Below are 20,449 nucleotides of genomic sequence, written 5' to 3'. Positions count from 1 at the left end.
TTTGCATCGCTCCTCTGTTTTACTACCCTGCCACAGGCCAAAGCAAGAAATCTTACCTTCCTTGGGCTGAGGTAACGAAATACTGATTCAGTTTCCGCAGCATGCATGACCTGCGTGCCCTAAATTCATATCCGCATAAATAGTATAGTCTTGGTTGAAAGTTAGTCACCTGTTATGAATTCTACTGTATAGGGTGTCCCAAAAAATTTGACATCATTTGAGATGTCCATATCGGAATGACTGCGTGGTCAAAAGAAAACTTAATATGATTAACTTTGAGGATAAGTTTTATTCTACAAAGTTACAACAAAAAATAATCTGTGAAATGGTAATTTTGTAATGTTTCAAAGTTATTACAAATGTTCAATATGTGCGTCGCTTGTGACGCGGCACACATCAAGTCAGTATTAGAGTTTCTGCCACACTCGCTGCAGCATGTCGTTTGTAACAGTCTTCCTAGCCTCAGTGATTCTCTCCTTCAGTTCCTCTTCACATGTGGGAAGTGGTGGGACATAGACTAGTCCTTTCACAGAATCTCACAGAAAGAAATCGAAAGGTGGCAAGTCTGGTGACCGTGGGGGGCCATTTCAGTAGCACGTTGTCTCCATCACCAGCACGTCCGATCCATCTTCTTGGCAAATTCTCATTGAGATAGCTCGCACTGTGAGTTTCTAGTGTGATGGAGCCCTATTGAAAATTAATTGGTCATGCCAGCTCTGAAGCATCTCCAGATAGTCATCGCCGATGAGGTTTCCCCACTAAGAAAAATGGGTCATGCACACGGTTCTTTGAGATGGCACAGAACACATTCACTTTTGGTGAGTCCCTTTCGTGTTCACTTGTGGCATGTGTATTTTCTTCGCCTCAAATGCGAACATTTTGCTTGTTCACTTTGAAGCATTACAAAATTAACACTTCACATTTATTTATTTATTTTTTTTTGTTGGAACTTTGTAAAATAAAACTTATATTCAAAATTAAACCTATTAAGTTTAATTTCTCTTGACCATGTTGTCACTCCGATATGAACATTTCAAATGATGTAAAATTTTTGGAACACCGTGTATTTTGGGTTTTCATTATTAAGTCCTCATATTTGCTTATAACTTTTTCTATAAGTAATCTGTTCTATAAATAACCTGTTCTGACTCCTACTGTATTTTATAATTTTTCCGTATTGTTAAATTCTGATTTGATAACAACGTTTTCTATAATACCATGACAGTTTGTAGAATCTAATCTTTTAGACAAGTCAAGTAATCTACTCTGTATTTTATGTTCTTCTTCATAGTTAAATCCTCTGGTTCGCTAATTACCTTTTTTATAACATGGCAGTTTGTAGAATCTATCAGAGAAATCGTGTTTGAAAGTTAAGTGACCTGCTCTGAATTCCTCTGACTTCTACTGTATTTTACGTTTTTCCTCATTGTCAAGTCCTCTGATTCGCTATAATAACATTTTCCATAGCATGACAGTTTATAGGATTTAATCTGTATGGAAGTGTCAGATTGAGGGAAAACGCTGAACACAGTGGAAATGATGTATGTTACTCCGGTAGTGACCACGATAATACTGGTACCAGCAGGTGGGCACGGGACAGGTGTGCTCAGAGGCTCCCTGTGGCTGCCTGGGGGAATTTTGTCGCATAAAGCTGTGGCATTCAAGGGAAAGTGAAAGATGAGATGGAAGGCCAAATAATTTCATTTTTTCTTCCTTTTCCTTGTTGATATACATTCAAAATACATCTCTTGACATCGGATACAAGCTCGCATGTGTCTGTTATATTACATCTTAATGCAAACTTAATCAACTGATATTCTAAGTTGATGATTATTCTTTCCTTAGTCTTTGCTTATTTACAACATAAAAAAAGTAAAGCAATAATGATATCAGTGGATGTTTAATGGAATAATCATAATGATAAGGATCGGGCATCAATACTCTCAAAAAAATAACATTCACTTTGTTGCAGTGCACCTAATTGTGTAATATAACTAATATTTAACACTGCTTATAAAGGACTGCATTTTTTTCCTCCTCACTATTAGCATTATGGATTCCTCCCTTCATTCACTTGAAAATTATGCAGGATAGAATTACATAGAAAGATATATATTTTATATATTTTAAATAAATAGACATTTGTATATACTAACTACAGATCTAAAACAATATATATATAATCTTTATCTTTTATTTAAAATTCCTCAGAAAAATTAGAGAGCTGTAATAATTGAAGTATCCACACAAAGCAAACTCGTGAAGGTAGTAATGTGCAAGCTTACCTACTGTTGTTGTCGCTACGTACAGAGGGAGGCTGTAGCTGGCTGCCTGGCCCACACTGGTTAGCTCCTACAGGGGTGGTCAGCAAAGTAATAAGTTTGCAGGTATTCATTGACTCTGACTCACCAGACTCACTAATCTACGTTACTTGAGTGTAACACAAGTTCAACAAGGCTGGAGTATTTACTGAGGGGCAACAAAACGCTGGAGTGTCTAAGGTTACCACCATCACGTCTGTAAGCCTGTTGTTGTGTACTAAGCATGGTGGATAGGTGGCGTGGGAAGGAAAGGTATCAAATCTAAAACCAGAATTAGTTGGTTCATGCAAAACTCCAAGCATTCTCTTTGTCTCTACCACTGAGTGTTGCCAGAGCGCAGCTGAGGCACGGGCTCCAGGCCGTAGATCTAGTGTGGCAATAACTTAGGCTGAGGGTCCAGGGTGGCATCCAGCAAGCCAGCCATACCTAACCACCTCCCGCCGAGGGTAGGGAGTGTGTGCATCCTGGGGGCAGCTGCGCGGAGCCTCCCCAGTCAGGTGTGGTATCAGAGACTCGTCAACACAGCCCAACTTGTGTTCGGGTATTATAGTAACCTTATCTGGAGACAAAGCAATGTAACTGAAGAGCACCGAAACAATAGACAAAAGACTCGTCACTGAATCCAAACTTTGACAAGAGAGACCCCACTCAGCCTGACAGACAGAAACTCCGAGACTTACACGAGAAAGCCCAAAGGAAAGTGGCTGAAAAGATGTGGTCATAGATAACAGTCTTTAAGTTTTCCTAATGTACAATGTATCTGGCATATCTTTGACTATACGCATATGCAGTTTGGTGGATAATGAAGAGGTCTTTTTTCCTGTCGTGGGCGTTGAAGCAGGTGAAGGAGGAAGCGGTGGACTTACTCTTGCAAGTCTGTGTCGTGTCTCATTATGCTCCCTTTCCACATATAAATGACTAATCTTCGCCATATGTATATATTTATATATAGTATTTATATACTGTATAGGTTGTGATATATGATGTATTATCCTTTCTACTAGTTGATCACTAAGGTACAGGAGAGGAGGAGGAGGAGGAGGAGGGCAGCCCGCCACCACACGCGCAACAGCAGGAAGGAGGAATTCACTACTCTGGTGGACACTACTTAGCTCTCAGGGAAGTGATTCATTTTGTCTGGAGGGCTGAGCAAGGAATGGCATCCACAGGGCTGGTCAGGGCTAGCAAGGTCATGTGAAGGGACCAGAGAGAGGTTGGCGGCAAAGGATTAGATTACTGCAACACAGATGACACCAGAAAGAGACATGTACTGTACTTGGCATAGCGGAGCACGGGCGCTGGGTGGCATTCACTGCGCGTGGCCACAGATCACACACACCTGACAGGCCCTCATGAACGAGTGAGGTCCCGTGTCCATCACCTTAGCAGGAAGCGATGTGTAGTAGGTATAGAGTCTGGAAGTCTTGAAGAGGCTACGCCCTGATAGTCTTGCATCGCGTTATTGAATGCTTCATATTATCACCTTCCATTCTGAGTTATTTCATGGTGACTGACTCGATTCAATTTCTTCATCTGATGGAAGCAACACATCCGTCTAATCATCTTGTTGGATTGCCATTGGTGATACTAAGCATGCGGTCTACCGTCGTACTGACTCAAGGGTTCTCTCCTGGGTACGCTGTGCTATTGGTAACAAGCAGGGCAGCAGTGTGCGCGATAATGAGGTGTGCTGAAGCAGGAGTGTCATGTTTTGGCAACTCTCTCCGTTCCCGTGCGGCTAATAACATGTAATACTGACAGACAGACGCTGACTTGTCATCTGTGGAGACTGTGTTAACCTAGATATCCGTGATACCAACTCGACGTGTGAGGCCACGGCACAGCACCACACCCCCAGGCAGCCCCACACTGGCCTTGAGCTCCACCAGATTCACTATACACTGAATGCATTCTATAAACAATAGTGCCGGAGTAAACCAAGGTGCAAAACTATACACAACGGCAGGTAAAACGAATAACTGGATTAATGTAAGTCATACAGGAATTTGCTAAACAGAATCATACTTCATTTAAGTAGCATGAGGCTATGGAATGTAATCACATCTCAAGAGACACTACGGTTGCGGTGGTAAACAGTACGCAGAGGAGAGGGAAAGAAGCGTCTTGTCTGAGAAGCAGCGCCTGTGCTAGCGGGGCCCCACTGGAGAAGGGCTGGGGGCTCATCCAGTGAGGCCAGACGCGGCTAGCTGCTGCAAGACCAAGGGGCTGCTTCTCAGACATGTGCCGGGCAAGTTGAGTGGTCCATTGCAATGCTATCACCGTAAACCTCTAGCGTTGCTAATGCTGGATGCACTGCGCGGTGCGCGGCGTGATTGGTCCGTCGCCCGCACCACCTGAGGGACGTCTTGCTGCGGAGTGTTTCCAGTCTCGGTCTTCACTGTGTCACGAAGCTTGTGCTTGTCCGTCTTGGTCTTTGTTCCTCACTGGTGTTCGATTCTTTGTTCCCGCTGTTACTTGGCTGACGTGAGGTCAGCAGTGTGTCGAAATTCATGATGAGTAAGATGCAACCATGTGACGCTTTGTTCTCAAAAAACATCTACATTATGCATTTTATTTAATCAAACAATAATCAGATAAACTTTATAAACTTTCTGCATATATATATATATATATATATATATATATATATATATATATATATATATATATATATATATATATATATATATATATATATATATATATATATATATATATATATATAATGCCATTACTGATGTTTACAATCTTGCTGAGCCATTGGTTAAAGAAAATTTAATTGCTTTCACTCATGTTCCTCCGTTTCGCTGCCTTTCCTTTGTACATGATACACTCTACATCTTCTTTTCCTGGTGAGCCTTCTTGACGATGGCCAGCTTGGAGTGGGGGTCGTTGACAGCCAGGTGGTCGTAGGGTGCCTCGCGCGTGCCGTGCAACATCAGCGTCCATTCCTTGATCCAGCCCTCCTCGGCCCCATTCCTCTCGTCCCGCCCACCTCTGCTGCTCACGATGCGCACCTGCAAGCGAGGGCGTCACGTCACAACTTCAGGCACTAAGTGAGATGAGTTACGGCACTTACTTGTGGAGACAGTATCCTCGTGCCGCAAGGAACTGCTAGTTATAACCAATGAAGGCAGGAAAGTAAGCCTCAAAAACCACATCAAATACTGATTTCGAAATGAGTAGTCATCGAGGGTTTTCTAGGGTGTTTCCATGATAGTAGTGACAAACTGATAAAGATTCTGCTGCTAAATTATGAGTACAAGAGACACACAGGACACAAAGTAGTACACTCCTTCCCTTTCACTGGTCCACCTTCATGAGGTACTAATAATCATGATATCGTCGGCAGTGAAAGAGTGGATCACGCTTATAGCAGTGGAAGGGATAACTGTGTAGCAATAAAAGTGTCGTTATTAGTGAGTGAAGTGCGCAGAGGAACCCTAGCAGCGAGAGGGCTATCTAGCTACTCATCTCACCTCCAGACGCCAGGTGCCGCGGGGGTTCTCTGCCCAGGTGTGGGTGGTCATGAAGGGCCACTTGGTGAACCCGTCACGCCCGTCATCATCGTTGGGCCGTTGACTTAGGATCATTGACCTGTAGGAAGAAGTGGTGTTAGTATTTAAAGTCGAAGTTTGACGCAGAACAACGAAAATAGCGGCGCAAGTGACTTGTTGCAATGTTTGCCTTCAATTTTTGCCTCATTTTTCCCACTGTTGCTTCTGCCTTGGCTCTGTGATGAGTACAGCTGATACCTTATGATCCTGAGGTGATGTGTGGTGCTGTGGTGCTTGAGTGACGACTATACCAATGTAATGTACAATAATGGCGAAAAAAAAAGAAATAATTGATTGAGATTACGTAAAAATCTAGGTGTTGTCATTAGCTCAGAACCACCGAGTGTTGAACCTGTCTAGGGGTTAGATTAGGGTTAGATTAGATTTAAATTAAATGAATTAATTTCACTGCTGATCCCTTCATTGTATAGATCACAATCTGAAAAAAGAAACATCATATTTTGCTAGAAATATATAGCTTCTGTCTCGAAATTAGAAGGCTAAGGTTATTTCAATAATACCCTGCGGCGTGGTCATACGCCCCAGTTGTGTACTCACTGGGTGCCCATGGGGGACATGAGGAACAGCTCCACGTTGCCCCTCCTGGTGGCGTTCAGGGTGATGACGGCCTGCACGTGCTCCAAGTAGTTCACCTCCGTGTCACTGTCCGCACACGCGTCCGTGGAGATCTCCAGTAATACTGAGTTGTTGACTGTCATCTTTCTGCGGCAAGACGGAATGGTGAACAGACACCCGCTCAGCGCATTAGATTAGACGTGGCAGATAACAAGATCTGGGGATTGTACACACTAATCATCTAGTTCACTGCATTAGATTAGACGTAACAATCAGCACCTGGGGAATGTACACACTAAATCATCTAGTTAGAACTGTGCACGTGGTGTCATGCCTAGTCCTGCACGCGTGGGTGAGTGTGAATCACGTACTTGGGCGTGTTGTAGACCCCCGCCTCGCAGTGGTAGCGGGGCGGCACGGTGACCCAGTCCTTGGCCAGAGCCACCATGGCCCCCGCATCCAGCACCCCGAAGCCGAACAGATGGTTGAACTCCAGCCCCACGCCGTTCATGTGCCACGAGAACCTGCGCTTGGCGTCGTAGAGGGAGTTACGCTTGCTGGTGAGCACGGTGAGGTGCTGCACATCGCGCCAGGTGAGGCCCGGGCTGCGGGTGAGACACACGCTCACACACTGCCATCGCCACGCATCAAGCTTAACCTAAGATATCTGACAGTGAGCTACTATGTGAGAGATGCGGCGCTGTGGCCCGGGAAGGAACACTCTTCTGCCACCCTGTATTAAGTGAGCTACAGCCCTGCTCCACACTGTGTCGAGCGAGGCAACGTGCAGTAGTAGGAGCCTCACTTGGCCTCCAGCGCTAGGGCGAACACTCCCGCAGCCTCTGGGGCGGCGGCGGAGGTCCCCGAGTGCGTCTTGGTGCATTTCCCGTACAGGTCCGTCGTGGCCTGGCAGGGGAGAAACAACGTCACGGTTGACCAAAGCAGGAACAACAGCAAACATCTTTTTGCTACTGTACTCTAGTAGTAGCACCGCTCATATATTACAGAACAGTAGAGAGAGAGAGAGAGAGAGAGAGAGAGAGAGAGAGAGAGAGAGAGGTGGTGGGTATCATAAGCTCACCACGCCGGTGCTCGGGTCCTTGGCGCCGTTGCTGAAAGTGGAGGCTAGTGTGGAGGAGCAGGACTCGTCGTAATGGGCGTTGGAACCATCGTTTATGGCGGAGTTAATGGAGATGGTCCACATAGAGGCCGCGTAACCGTCACAATTACAGTCGTCGTCCTCTCCTCCATCACCACTCGCCCACACGTAGATGTTACCGAGACCATTGCGGCCCTGCGCGTGAGATTGGCGGGGGTGGAAGGGAGGAAGGTAATGTTTGCGTTAGTGATGAGAGGAGAAAAGTGTGAGGTGGTGACATGTTGGTCATTCTTGTTCGTGTAGGAAAATGGGTGGTGAAGGTGATGTTAGTAATGAGATGATGTGAAAAGTGAAGATCATATGTTCGTGGAGCAAAAAACTGGTGGTGGAGATTGAGTCTGGTAATGGGAGATGACATGGGAGGTGAAGATGAGGGTGAAAAATTATTAATGTGGTGGAAGAAGAATGAACAATATTGCTGTCTTTTAATCTATCTTTTTTTTTTTTTTTACCATTATCAAATTGCAACTAATTCTGTATTGTGTGACGTTTATCCCCAAAAGCAATACTGCATTATCTTATCCTTATTCTCCTTACCATTACCAAAGTACAAGAACTATTTCCATACTGTACGACGTCTGTCCAGAAGATTAGTACTGCATTATTTTACTCTTATTCAGCTTCATATTACTAAAGTACATTTTTATATTGCACTCCGTCAATCCACAAAGCAACACAAAGCAACACAAAGCAACGCCACACTCCCTGATTCTGCCATGGCTATTAGTATCAGCGGAGTGAGTGGCGCCCCTTTACGTGCACGGCCGGGAGAATAATGACCCGGAGCCGTGACCCACGAGGCTATTGATCACAGGCGGCGGATTTGTACCTCGTTGACGCCTCGCACGATGGCCTTCATGGTGGCGTTGCGCGGCCCGTCCACCGTCTTGCCGTCGTCCGTCGGTCCCCACGAGGCCGAATAGATGTCGATCAGGTTGGGCTCCAGACCCATGCTGTTGGCCTCGATCAGGTCGGTCATGTACGGCTGGTCCAGCATCCGTATACCTGGAGGGGCCAAGGGAAGGATGTAAGAACGTAGAGAAATAAGGGAAACTGCAAGAAGCTGTCCGTCTAGTCTACATGTCTGGAGATAGATGGATAGATAGATATTTGGTTGACAGCAAACCTAATTATGTTCAAAGTACAGGTATTTGTTAATGGTTCAAACATATAACAGTGGTGCTAAATCTCAAATAAAAGTGGTTAAAAAAAACAAGAAAATATGGTATAAAACAATCATGGAAAAAACGGAGGAAAAAAGATAAGTAAAACGAAACTTGAAAACTCTAATGTTAAAAGATTATCTCCAGAGAACACAATATAAATAAATAAATAAATAGGTAAATAAAAAGAAAAAAAATAAATAATGAATAAATAGATAGATAAATAAATAAGAACGAAAAACAAAATCTACTTAAGACTGAAATACACACTCATGATCAGTCTTGTTCTCCACTGCATCTCACCTGCCACCATGGAGTTGTAAGCGACGCCCACCCCGCAGATGCCGTTGTCCCGCACCGCTGATACCTCCCCGGCACACCGCGTCCCGTGGCTGAGGAGAGCAGCAGCAATAGGGAGGGAGAGAAAGGACTTGTAAAATGAGAAACTTAGTTATGAAAACGTAGGAGTTAGATCGCATGTGTGGTAAATACTCAGTGTAATACTTCTGGCTCCACACTATTCTTTCCGCTAAAAATTAATGAACAGATAAATAAATAGATAGATAAACAGATATATAAATAACGAGAGCCCCGACTGCTATTATGGGTTGCTACACATCAGCATCTTGTAATGGAGAGATGGGCGTTAGCGTGTTCCTCTCTGGGCGTCACTGAGGTCTCATTATACTCGAGCACTTTGCTAATGATTATCAACCACTATCAGTGACTAGTGAATATATTCCAGCTGCTTCCTTAATTAATCTTTCTTAATGATTCAGACACCCGTCGCTAAAGGATGCTCGCCAAACTGATTTAAAATGTTTCGTTAGAGGGCAGTGTTACTTATTCTAGTAATACCTACAGCATGTATATTGTAGAAACAGTTCGATAGAGGGCGACGTTACACAAAATAGTTCATAAACCTGTCGTCAGAGATCATTGCGGTCACCAAACTAGTTTAACTCCTAGTTGTTAGAGGGCAGTGTTTCGTATATTGCGGAAACATCTCTCTAACATTTACGCATTCAATGATGAGTTTCCTGTCTCTTATACATTGAACAAACAGAGTAATCGCCTCGTAGTATTAGGCCATGACACATTAACTTAGTAGTGGGCAGGTAGATTAAGAACTTCGTCAATTGGGTTTATGGATGCTTCGAGGAAAGGTCACTCATGATAGGCTAAAGGCCTCGTGAGCCCGTGTGGTGGCCAAGCACGCCTCTCAGCAGTTTCCCTGACGGGCGTGATTCAATTGGAGTTTTGAATCGCTGACGAACCTGCTCGAGCAAGAATGGAGCTTCAGTCCGCACGTCGACGTGATCGGTTTCCACCACGCTTGCCCGCTGACCGTGTGACAAGAGTCTTACGCTCTGAAAATATTTGCTAGTGTATACTGATATATTTGAAATGGTATAAGCCGATACTTATTTGAAATATCAATGTCAATCACGGAGCGAGTGTTAGTATCACTGAACGATTTGCTATAAGTTTACCGTATGGATAAAACGTCAGGCGTGCACTGGCTGTGATACAAAGTTGATGTGGATCTTGTGAGGTAAGTGTATTTGAGTGCGGTGTGTATGTGGGGTACAGATGGTGTGTCTGAGGTGCGGGAGCGAATCACATACTTATAATGAATAAACATAAAAGTGTGTGTGTGTGATAAAAATGTTTGAAAAATAAAGAAAAAAAAAAGTGTGGTAAATAGTGCGAGTGTGAGACTGATGCTGAATGAAGCCTAGCCAGCCGTGTAGACCTCTGCCCTACCGCCTCCACACAAATACTTTATAAGAGGCTCTTGTATAATCTTTGCATGACTACCTCGATGATCAGTGTGTGCCTCTGAACACTCCGACAGCACTGACACATTGCAGGGCATTACTGAGACACAAACAGGAAACGTCGTGGGGGAAATGTGAATGTTCAGACCTGGAATAAATACGAAAATAAAACCCACACACACACACACATACACACACACACACGCGCACTGAACCGGACCCTACAGTACCACCCATATCATTATAAACGAGAGGGCTTGAAAATTTCACGAGATATGACGTGCTGCGGGAATTAAGTATCCCATCCCTCAGGGTATTTCCCCGGGGCTATGTACGTACATAATGGAGTATCGACCAGCCAGCCACCCAGTCCGCAGCCCGCCACCTAGCTACCGCCCGGCGATCTCCGCTCAGCCACACCCCGGACACAGGCGAACTCTCCGAAAACACTTATTTCCATACATAATACACTGAAGAAGAAAGATAAGGAAGATAAGAAAGAAAGTTATTTATAATATTCACGGAACGCTATGAAGTCAGCGTCAGAGAAGAGGGACCCATATTCTGAAACGCTCTGTTCTCTAGCCACGACTATTTTTAAAGACCACAGAGATATTAGCCTGGTTCTTAAAAGTGTTTCTCCTATTAAAAAATGTAGAAATCTTGTTAACCTGTCACTAGAACCAAGAAAATAGCCTTAAAGACTCATGTAACCTCAATTAGAGCATTTCAAATGTAGTGATGCGACACAGAAGGTTTTCATAATTGGTTCAAGAGAAGCGGCGCGTCACAAGGCCTGCAAGCCGCCGCTGCACCCACCACTGTTTGTCCCACCCACAATTCGAAGCCGAGGTAAGCGGATTAAGGCGCCTTGCAGGAAAACACCTCTAAGACCGCAGACTGGTGCCATTATCATACCTTCTCGGTTTTAACTACTACTTCGCCTCCTTCCTCCTCCTCCTCCTCTTCATCCCTCTCAGTCTTCTGTTTCTGTTAACTAATGGTGTACTCGGAGGAAGGAAGATATTAATAGTTTTTCTCTCTTTTATCATGTCACTTTCATATTTCAGGTTTATATCCTCTCCTTCTTACTCTTCTTTTTCTCCTCCTCCTCCTCCTTCATCTCCTTCTCCTTCTCAGTCTTTTGTTTCTATTCATTAATGGCATAATCAGATGTGGGTTTAAGTTAATTCTCTCTCTCTCTCTCTCTCTCTCTCTCTCTCTCTCTCTCTCTCTCTCTCTCTCTCTCTCTCTCTCTCTCTCTCTCTCTCTCTCTCTCTCTCTCTCTCTCTCTCTCTCTCTCTCTGTTGAGTTGACTCATAAGTACTTTTCATTTTATAGAGAGGACAAAATCAACTTTTGTGTGTGTGTGTGTGTGTGTGTGTGTGTGTGTGTGTGTTCATGCACCCCATTCATAACTGTACTCTCACAATAGATCAGATCAGTAAAACCAAGTGGACTGTATCACTGGCTTTGCTAATCTCACCATGGCCAGCCAGCGCAGGGGCCGCCGCAGCCACCACTGATGAATGCATTAGTGAGGGTGTCGCGTAGAGTAGCAATCAAAGGGGACTAATGATCGATTATTTCTCCTCTTCCTCTCAGTTGTCTCCATGCTCGGCGGCGCGTCAGATAACATGCAGAACACACAGGACCATTATAGCACCATATTCTGAAACACTTCTTCGCCTCATCTTAACTACTTCCTAAAAACTCTAGTTGAAGTTGTACGAGTTTTTAAGAGTATTTTTACGGTTCTAGTGAGAGATTAACAAGATTTCTACATTACTGGCGGGAGAAATACTCTTGAGAACTTGGTTAATCATCTCTGTGGCCTTTGAAAATAGTTGTGATGAGAGTAAAGCGTTTCAGAGTACGGGTCTAAGTGATACGCATTGAATTCTATATTATCAAATCTTTCGACTTCAAGGTTGATATTCCAAGTGGTGCGGTACATGTTTAGAGTGTACCTTGTAAAAGACGCCAATGAGTGATGAGGTTTAATTTTGTTGTGTACCTGCAATTATAAATTTAAAAGTCATGTATATGTAATTGATGCAAATCGTTCGCTTAAAAGAAAATGTTATTGGTGAGAAAGAAAAAAAAAAAAAAAACTGAAAAATGAAATGTTTTTCTTCTCGCATAAATATTACTGATAAATATGAGGAGAAAATGTGAATTACTGTGTTTTTACAATGAAAAATAAATCCCATGTTATTTTTGAAGCAAAAATTGTATCTCTTAATAAAGAAACGAAGAAAAATACTCGAGAAATAATTATATTACTGTCAGATCGTGTAGCGTTACTCGGATGAAGTAACAAAGTGTCACAATGCTGTCACCAAGCAGTCCAATTGTTAATTTCCTGTGTTCATGACCGTTCTGTAAGCTGCAGTCTAGGCGCCTCGTGTTTCCTGGGCTGCATCTATATGATAAACACATTATAATAGTATACATGGGGAGGCTGGCGGGCCATTAGCAGTGCATCAGGATCCTGCTCTTACACGCGGCAGAGGAGCAGGGAGTGGAGGCGCCAGATAAGGACCCAGGCCAAGGAAACACACGGAGAGGGAGGGAGGGAGAGGAGAGAGGGAGGCAAAACTCATTCCGGTTAAATTAGAAAAAAAAAAGGCTCATTTTTTTCCAAGATTGCATTTTCTGCCATCTAAACCCTTTCATTGCTGTGTGACACCTTGTTCTTTTATCACAATTTAGTCTAAATCTCTTTTCTTTTCTTTTATATTTTTCTTTGTTCAGCATTTACTTGTGAACATTGTACTGGTTTGACGTTGGGAACCTATTCTTTCGGTCCCTTTCTTCCTTTCCCTTCTTTTCTGATGGCTGCTTGTATGTATGAAGTTATAAACGTTATGCATAGAGCTTTTAGTGTTGCGGACTGTTGCATCTCGCGGTGAAAAGATTGAGGTGGGTGTAAGGGAAGAAAGAAATTCTCTGTAGGTGTGAATGTATGATTTTTTTTTTCTTTCTATTTTTTCTTTTTTTTTTCTTTTTTTAAGGTGAAGTAAAAGGTTTAGTTTGTCAGGCCTGAATTTTATGATATATATAAGTAATTTTGAGGTAAAAGAATTGAAGGTTTTGCGAAGGTGCGAATATTTTAAGGCTTTTATTGAGCATTTCAGTGAGGTAAGAGAGAACTGATCCTAAAAAGACTTTGATTTCTCAGACCTCAGTTTCTCTCTTTTGGTAATACCTGTGAGATAAAGAATTAAAAAAAAAGACAAATTAAAGCAAAGTATAATAAATGAATTAATAAATTAAATAAACTAAAATAAATAAATAAATGATGAAATAAATATATAGAACAAACTAACCAGCTAACTGTCTCACTAGATAAACAAACAAATGAAACAAAATAACAAAATAAAGGTATGAACTAACTAATCAACTAACTAACCAAAATAAAATAAATAAATAAAGAATAAATGAATAAATAAATAAATAAATAAATAATAAGTAATAAAAAGATAAAACAAAATAAAATAAAAATAAATTTCCGAAGGCATGAAAGCTTAAAGTCTTTGTTCAATATTTTCAAATGCATGAGGGGAGGGGGGCGGGTCATTTCTTAGGATTAGATTAAGAGAAAGAAGTCAAGTTTCTCCAGACGGCATTGTGAAAGATTCTAAAGTGTTTGTGAGGGGAAGGAAAAAGTTTGCAAAGGTGTGAACGTTTGAGGGCACAAAGGAGGGACAGGGGAGAAGGGGAGGGAAAGGAATTCTCTGAGTTATTACATACTACTACTACCGCTACTACTACTTCTACTGCTACTGCTACTACTACTACTACTATTATTTATCATTAATTATTTATTTATCTATGTATTTATTTATTTATTTATTTATTTTATTTCGAGGTTGTACTTGCTCCATTAAAAAAAAAAAAAAGTGGAAGAAATTAGAAACTTTGCAGAGGTGTGAACACTAAAGGTTTATTGTCAAACCATTCAAGACGAGAGCAGAGACTTAATCCTTTGATTTGAATAAGTTAAGAAGTGTAATTTACAAGAGACAGAACCGAACACCTTACCATCATCTTACAATACACCCTAAACCAACGGAAGGTACGAGGACTGAACATTGGACATTCCGGCTTCACGTCCCTCACTGATATAATGCAGTGCTTTCATTTTACGCGTGAACCAAGTGCGTGGCAGCGTGTTATTGCCCTGCATCAAGAGAGCCTCCTGAGACAGCTGCTGTGTGTGGCTACTGCATGGTCCTTTGGTCACCGAATGGGATGCAAGCAAAATATACGGTATTGTCTGCATTTTGGGATCAAATGTGGCATACGTAATACACAGGAACACAAGAGAACATAAACGAGCAAAAAATAAAATAAACTAACCTTTCTCTTAGATCTTCTACTTTTTTTTTTTATTTAATTTCTTTCCGTTATTTTTGGGGTGACAGCATCATGAACGAGCTGTTTATTATTTCAACTTTATTTAATTTAATTTTTCCTTGCGAGGCTGTTTTGTAATAAGCGACACCATCCAATACAAAGATATGCAAAGGCAAATGTATAGAGTAACATTCTCCTACTGAGAGATTTATTTTTCATAACTTGCTTCTCGTTTATATTTTCACTCCAGTAGCCTTAACTCCAGCAAAGTGGTATTGTCCTTTGGGGGGGAAACATTTTTCTTTTGCTTAACTATCTTAAAAACTTTTTTCTATTCCTGCACTCATTCAACTTACTCCTCTTCCTTCCCCTCCACCTGCTTGTGTATTGTTGTTGTATTTATTGTTCGCCGGGACCTGTTGAAGTGTTGAGTAGCGTGCTGCAGGCGTTTTCTTAAAAAAAAATACGCCTCTGTTGAGACTCACAACGCTCTTGAGCGCCTGTGTGTTAGAAGGCGACGCAGCAGTGCTGTTGTCAGGAATGCTGAAGAAGGCGCTGCTGGTGCTGGTGTCACTATTCTGCCAGGACTCGTCATCTGAACCGCTGTTCTCGCACCACGGCTATTTTCAAAGGTCACATAGATGATCAGTCGGGTTCTCAGGAGTGCTTTCCTGTTAATAATGTAGAAATCTTTTTAATCCCTCAATAGAACCATTAAAACACACTTAAAAAAATCCGTGTAACTTCAAATAGTGCCTTTGAAATATAGGGGAGATGCGGCGCAGAAGTGTTTCAGGATATGTACAGTTCCTGCCGCTACCACCACCGCCACCACCGTCATCACGAACCTCTATTGCAGGATCAATATCTCTGTTAGTTGCCTGTCTCTTTCCATTCACCCCTGCAGAACATTTTATTTTTACATTTATATGCAACTCTCTGGTTCTTGTACCATTCTTAGGCTGCCATTAAGAGAGAGAGAGAGAGAGAGAGAGAGAGAGAGAGAGAGAGAGAGAGAGAGCTGGGAGTTTTTGAATCTCGGCCTTTTTAGTGTCATAGCTCCTCTTTGAAAAATTGTCACAGGAGTTATTCATCATTTCCCTCATCACTTTTCTTTTTCCTTCTCCTCCTCTTTCATACTGTCATCATCATCATAACCATTATCATCACCACTTTCCCGATAAATGTACATTCACCTTCCCTTAAAGCCCCACGTTGCATTCCCGTCTTAATTATCACCACTATTCTTCTTTTTTCTCCCTTTTAGTATTATCATCATTACCATCATGAGAATTATCACTTCTCTTATTATTTATTCTTTTCCTCCTCCTAACACTAATATTATCACCATCACCACATCCCTGAGACACTTATTTACATACCTACATTCCTTGCACTTACACCTTTATACATCCACAGTGAGTCATCAAAACGAAGTTTCATATTCTTTATCATCATTTTCATTACCACTTTTATTTATCTTCCACCTCCTCATCCTACCCTCATCATTATCATCACCATCATTATCATTCTCGTAACTATCACCACTATAACTATTTTCTCAAAACATGTATACATTTACCATCCCTTTAAACCCCACATTCATGGTCCCTTTAAACCCCACGTAGCGTTATCAAAACAAAGCAACCTCAAGGTCACTTCTGAGTTCTTCCCGCGAAGTTCGAAATGCCTAAGTTGTCTTGAGTGTTTCTGGGAATCCCTGCCTCGACCCCTGTTGTTGGAGGCGGGCCAAGCTTCAGTGGGGCGGGCAAGCTTCCATTAGCAATATGACTTGACGGAGTTTGGCACTGTGGTTAAATGGCACACCTTTGAGTTCTCGAAAAAGGCTTCTGCTGCTTTGCTTCCAAGATGGTCGTTCTGCTCCACCAAGGGGGTAAGTACGCGGATTTTTCTCTATTTCGGCCGTGTTTTCGTGGAGATATAAGGTTTTCACGGTTTATATTTAGGCTTGTTCTTCTGCGAGTTGGTCTTGTTACGGCTTGTCACATCAAGTGACTTGTCTTCACGTTGCTGTTTTCTGCGTCTCATTTATTGTTGCTGTCTTCAGCCATCAGTGCATTTTTCCTGTTACCGCCATGAGCCTTTTCCGTGGTCTTCCGTGCTCCTTTTGCTTTATTTAATCTACTGTTACTATGTTAAGTTAGATAAGACGAGGATAATTTCAGATAGGTTAGACCAGCTTGTTGGTAAGGTTAAATTGGGTTAGATTTGATAACAACTCTTAACCTGACTTAGTTCTGCCCATACTAAAAATATCCCAGGTTGCTGATCTTCACATCATCTGCAAATTCTGCTTACAGTGTGAGTTCCAAGGCAGCTTAACTTAGGGAATGCTTGCAAATGGTCATGTTTTCAGAAAGTTGTGTAGGTCTGAATTGGTGTTAAGTATGTTTGCTGAAAGCTCAGGAGAAGTTTGGCATTGCAGTGATGCTGATATTCCGCAGTAATTCTGCGAGGCGTACCTAGTTAGGATGTGTCTGGGTTCACCATTGCCTGTATAACTATGAGCATGTCTTGTGATCAGTGCACTTGCTTGAAGACCCACATTTGCACTATATTCTGCTCCACCAATTCTGCCAGTAATATTGCTGTTTGATGACATGCAAACAGGATAACACTGCCATTGAGTTCAGCTTACATTCACCTATTGATCACACATTCCCGTATTGCTTTAAAATGTGCTCATGCCATCATATCAATCTCTTCATATTGATTGATTGTTTTTTCTACTTTGAATCACATAAACCACCCACTGATGATCATGCTTAAATTAATTGTTTCTGCTTATATTTTGAGTGATAGTAGAAGGTAATGGGTTACTCTGGTTAAGGTTAGATATGTGTAAGTCATTAAAGTAACCTCACAAGTTATTAATTAAATTACAGATAATTTCTGAAAAGTGCAGTGTGGGAGGTGGTGGACTGCCAGTCAGCAGTCTCTTCTTGCACCACCATAAAAAAAAAAAAAAATGGTGGGATTTGCAAGAGAAATGTGTGGTAGATTAGTTTGAAACCCTTCAAAACTTATCTAAAATATATAGTTTCATTCATGAAAGTGGTGAATATTTACCAAATAAAATTTGCTGTGTAATATATATATATATATATATATATATATATATATATATATATATATATATATATATATATATATATATATATATATATATATATATTTTTTTTTTTTTTCTTTTTTCTTTTTCTTCTTTTCAATGGGACACTACCTACTACTTATGAATAAGCTTGTATAGGAAGAGTTATTTTAGCAGTCAACCACTCCATGATTACAGCAACAAACCTTCATTTATAGCAAGAGGAATGAGTGATGATGAAAGACATAGAAATTGGTGTGCTTTACTGTATAATTGCTGAGGATGTAGTGAGGGTAATTACAAGACAGGTGTGGATTGAGGCCCTGCTGTGTGCAGAAGTTTTGCAATCAGTACTGAAGGAAACCATTTCAGATTATCAAGAAGAGTTTTATCTAATGGAGTAACCAGATTACAAATAAAACACTGTAAGCAAGACATAACTATTTCTAACAATATTTTGCATCCTCACAGTGACAGGTGGACATTGGCAGTGTTGTGTGTGTGTGTTCATTTATTCTTTTTTTTCTCTCCTTGATGAATTACCTCCCTTCTTTTATTTGTATGATTTCTTTAATTCTGTGAGTGATTGAGAACTCAAAGAGGGATTATGTATGAATAGCTGTAATACTTTTAGAAATGTGGCCATTGAGGGTGAGGCCTGAGGGGGTGTGCTGCTCTCCTTGCTCTGCCTTGTGGTATTACTCCACTGTGCTGAGAAGTTTTGATGGAGTTGGAATTTTTAAACTTAATAGTCTGTGACACTCCTTGACCCTAAAGAGGACTTGCACAAGAAACGCTTAAAGTTCTGTCAGTTTCGAGTTTGGTAGAGAGAGAGCCTGACAGACATATTCTTTTGTTTGAATTATAAGATCTAACGTGGATGTTTAGCAGGGAAGTGGAGAGGAATGAGTGGCTGTGAGGAAAAGAAGGCATAACTCTGTATGATAAATCAAAAGTGAGTTTAGCATTCTTTAATTTAAATTTTTATGTATATTACTCCTGCAACCAATATATATTTTTCACTGTATATAAGGTTTGGAGAAATAGATGTCAGTATTGGTATTGGTTCAGCTTTTGCATCACGTTCTGCATAAAACACATTTCCCCAAACAGAAAAATTTGTTTACACATTCAAAGGACTCGCATGTACAAAAAAAAAAAAAAAAAAAAAAAAAAAAAAAAAAAAAAAAAAAAAAAAAAAAAAAGATAAAAAAGTCTAGTGTGTGTTTGCTTTTGCCGAATGAGTGCGTGCAGATTTGGGAACTGGGCTGTGAATTGCCAACTTTCCTCATGTGACTAAATCCTGTTGTGGCACTTGTCTGTTTGTTGGAACTCACTGCTAGACTTTTGTTAGAGTTCAAAACTGAAATGTGATAGAAGTAGGGGGAAAACTAAAATGCCAGTTACAAATTTGTGGTCCTGTTTGCAAATTAATGTTTAACTTTATATTTGTGTATATATATCATAGCGATGTTTTGGGTTAGGTGGTTTTCTTCTACATTCACGGTACAGTACTTAAAGATGATTTTGCCTTTGTGTGGGTGATTTTTTTTATTATTTCTAATTATTTTCAGAAATTCTGCACATGCATGGAAAAAACTCAAACATTAATTTCTTTATTCCTTCCAAGAAAAAAATAGAACACAAGAACATAAGAGAATAATCAGAATGTAAGAGGCCATTTGACCTACAGAAGAAAATAAAATAACACTATGGCATTTGCAGTTACTATTCATTTCAATAATTTCCAGTAAAAAAAAAAAGTCTAGGATTTGCTGTGATCATTAGTCCTTACATCTTTTACGAAAAAACAACACAGAAAAGTTTGGGATTTGAAGCTGTCATAAAAATAAGATTGTGGGATTTGAAGCTATCATAAAAATAAAATTGTGGGATTCGAAGCTGTCCTAAAAAATGTTGTATTTGAAGATCTCTCTATCCCTCACATTCCTCGCAGGAAAGGCAGAGAGGCAGGGTGTGACATTTGCTGTTTCTGTTAGCTCTTACTCTCCTTACATGCCAACTTAGGAGCCAAGGGAGGGAAAGTTGTAATGGTGTTGAGAAGTTTTGCCATGGGGAGAGACTTGGGGTTACCTGTTGCGCTATTTATTTATTTACTTCTTTACGTGTGAGGGAGGCCAGGGAAGGGTACCAAAAGGCCTGCTAACTTGATATTCCTGTAGAGGTCAGACAGGATGAGTTTCATATAAGAGATCAGTTTAATTCCAGGTATTTCTTGAGGTATTGTGTTGTTAGCTTAGTGAGGCCTTGAGTTGTCAGTGTAATGAGACATGGGAAGATGGACTTGAGACTTGCTTGTTTAAGTAGTCAGCATAGGAGGGGAATAAGAAGGTATACTGGGACTTATTTGTTAGACTAGTCAGTATAGTGAGGAGGTGCAATTGGGCTTATCTATTA

The 20,449-nt window shown here is 41.2% G+C and overlaps 1 protein-coding gene across 1 annotated transcript in view; it reads right to left on the bottom strand.

Annotated features, from left to right (window-relative positions):
• Positions 1–1,683: 1,683 nt before the first annotated feature.
• Positions 1,684–20,449, bottom strand: part of LOC135097617 (neuroendocrine convertase 2-like) — a 52,459-nt gene continuing 33,693 nt past the window's right edge. The window contains 8 exon segments of the mRNA XM_063999555.1: positions 1,684–5,338; positions 5,801–5,918; positions 6,437–6,601; positions 6,826–7,059; positions 7,260–7,360; positions 7,536–7,748; positions 8,443–8,618; positions 9,080–9,168. Coding sequence (XP_063855625.1) covers positions 5,156–5,338; positions 5,801–5,918; positions 6,437–6,601; positions 6,826–7,059; positions 7,260–7,360; positions 7,536–7,748; positions 8,443–8,618; positions 9,080–9,168 — 1,279 coding nt within the window. The 3' untranslated portion in view covers positions 1,684–5,155.

Source organism: Scylla paramamosain, chromosome 4 (assembly GCF_035594125.1).
Source record: "Scylla paramamosain isolate STU-SP2022 chromosome 4, ASM3559412v1, whole genome shotgun sequence".
Taxonomy (NCBI): Eukaryota; Metazoa; Arthropoda; class Malacostraca; order Decapoda; family Portunidae; genus Scylla; species Scylla paramamosain.
The sequence above is the reverse complement of the archived record's forward strand: the minus strand, read 5'-3'. Positions and strand labels throughout refer to the sequence as shown.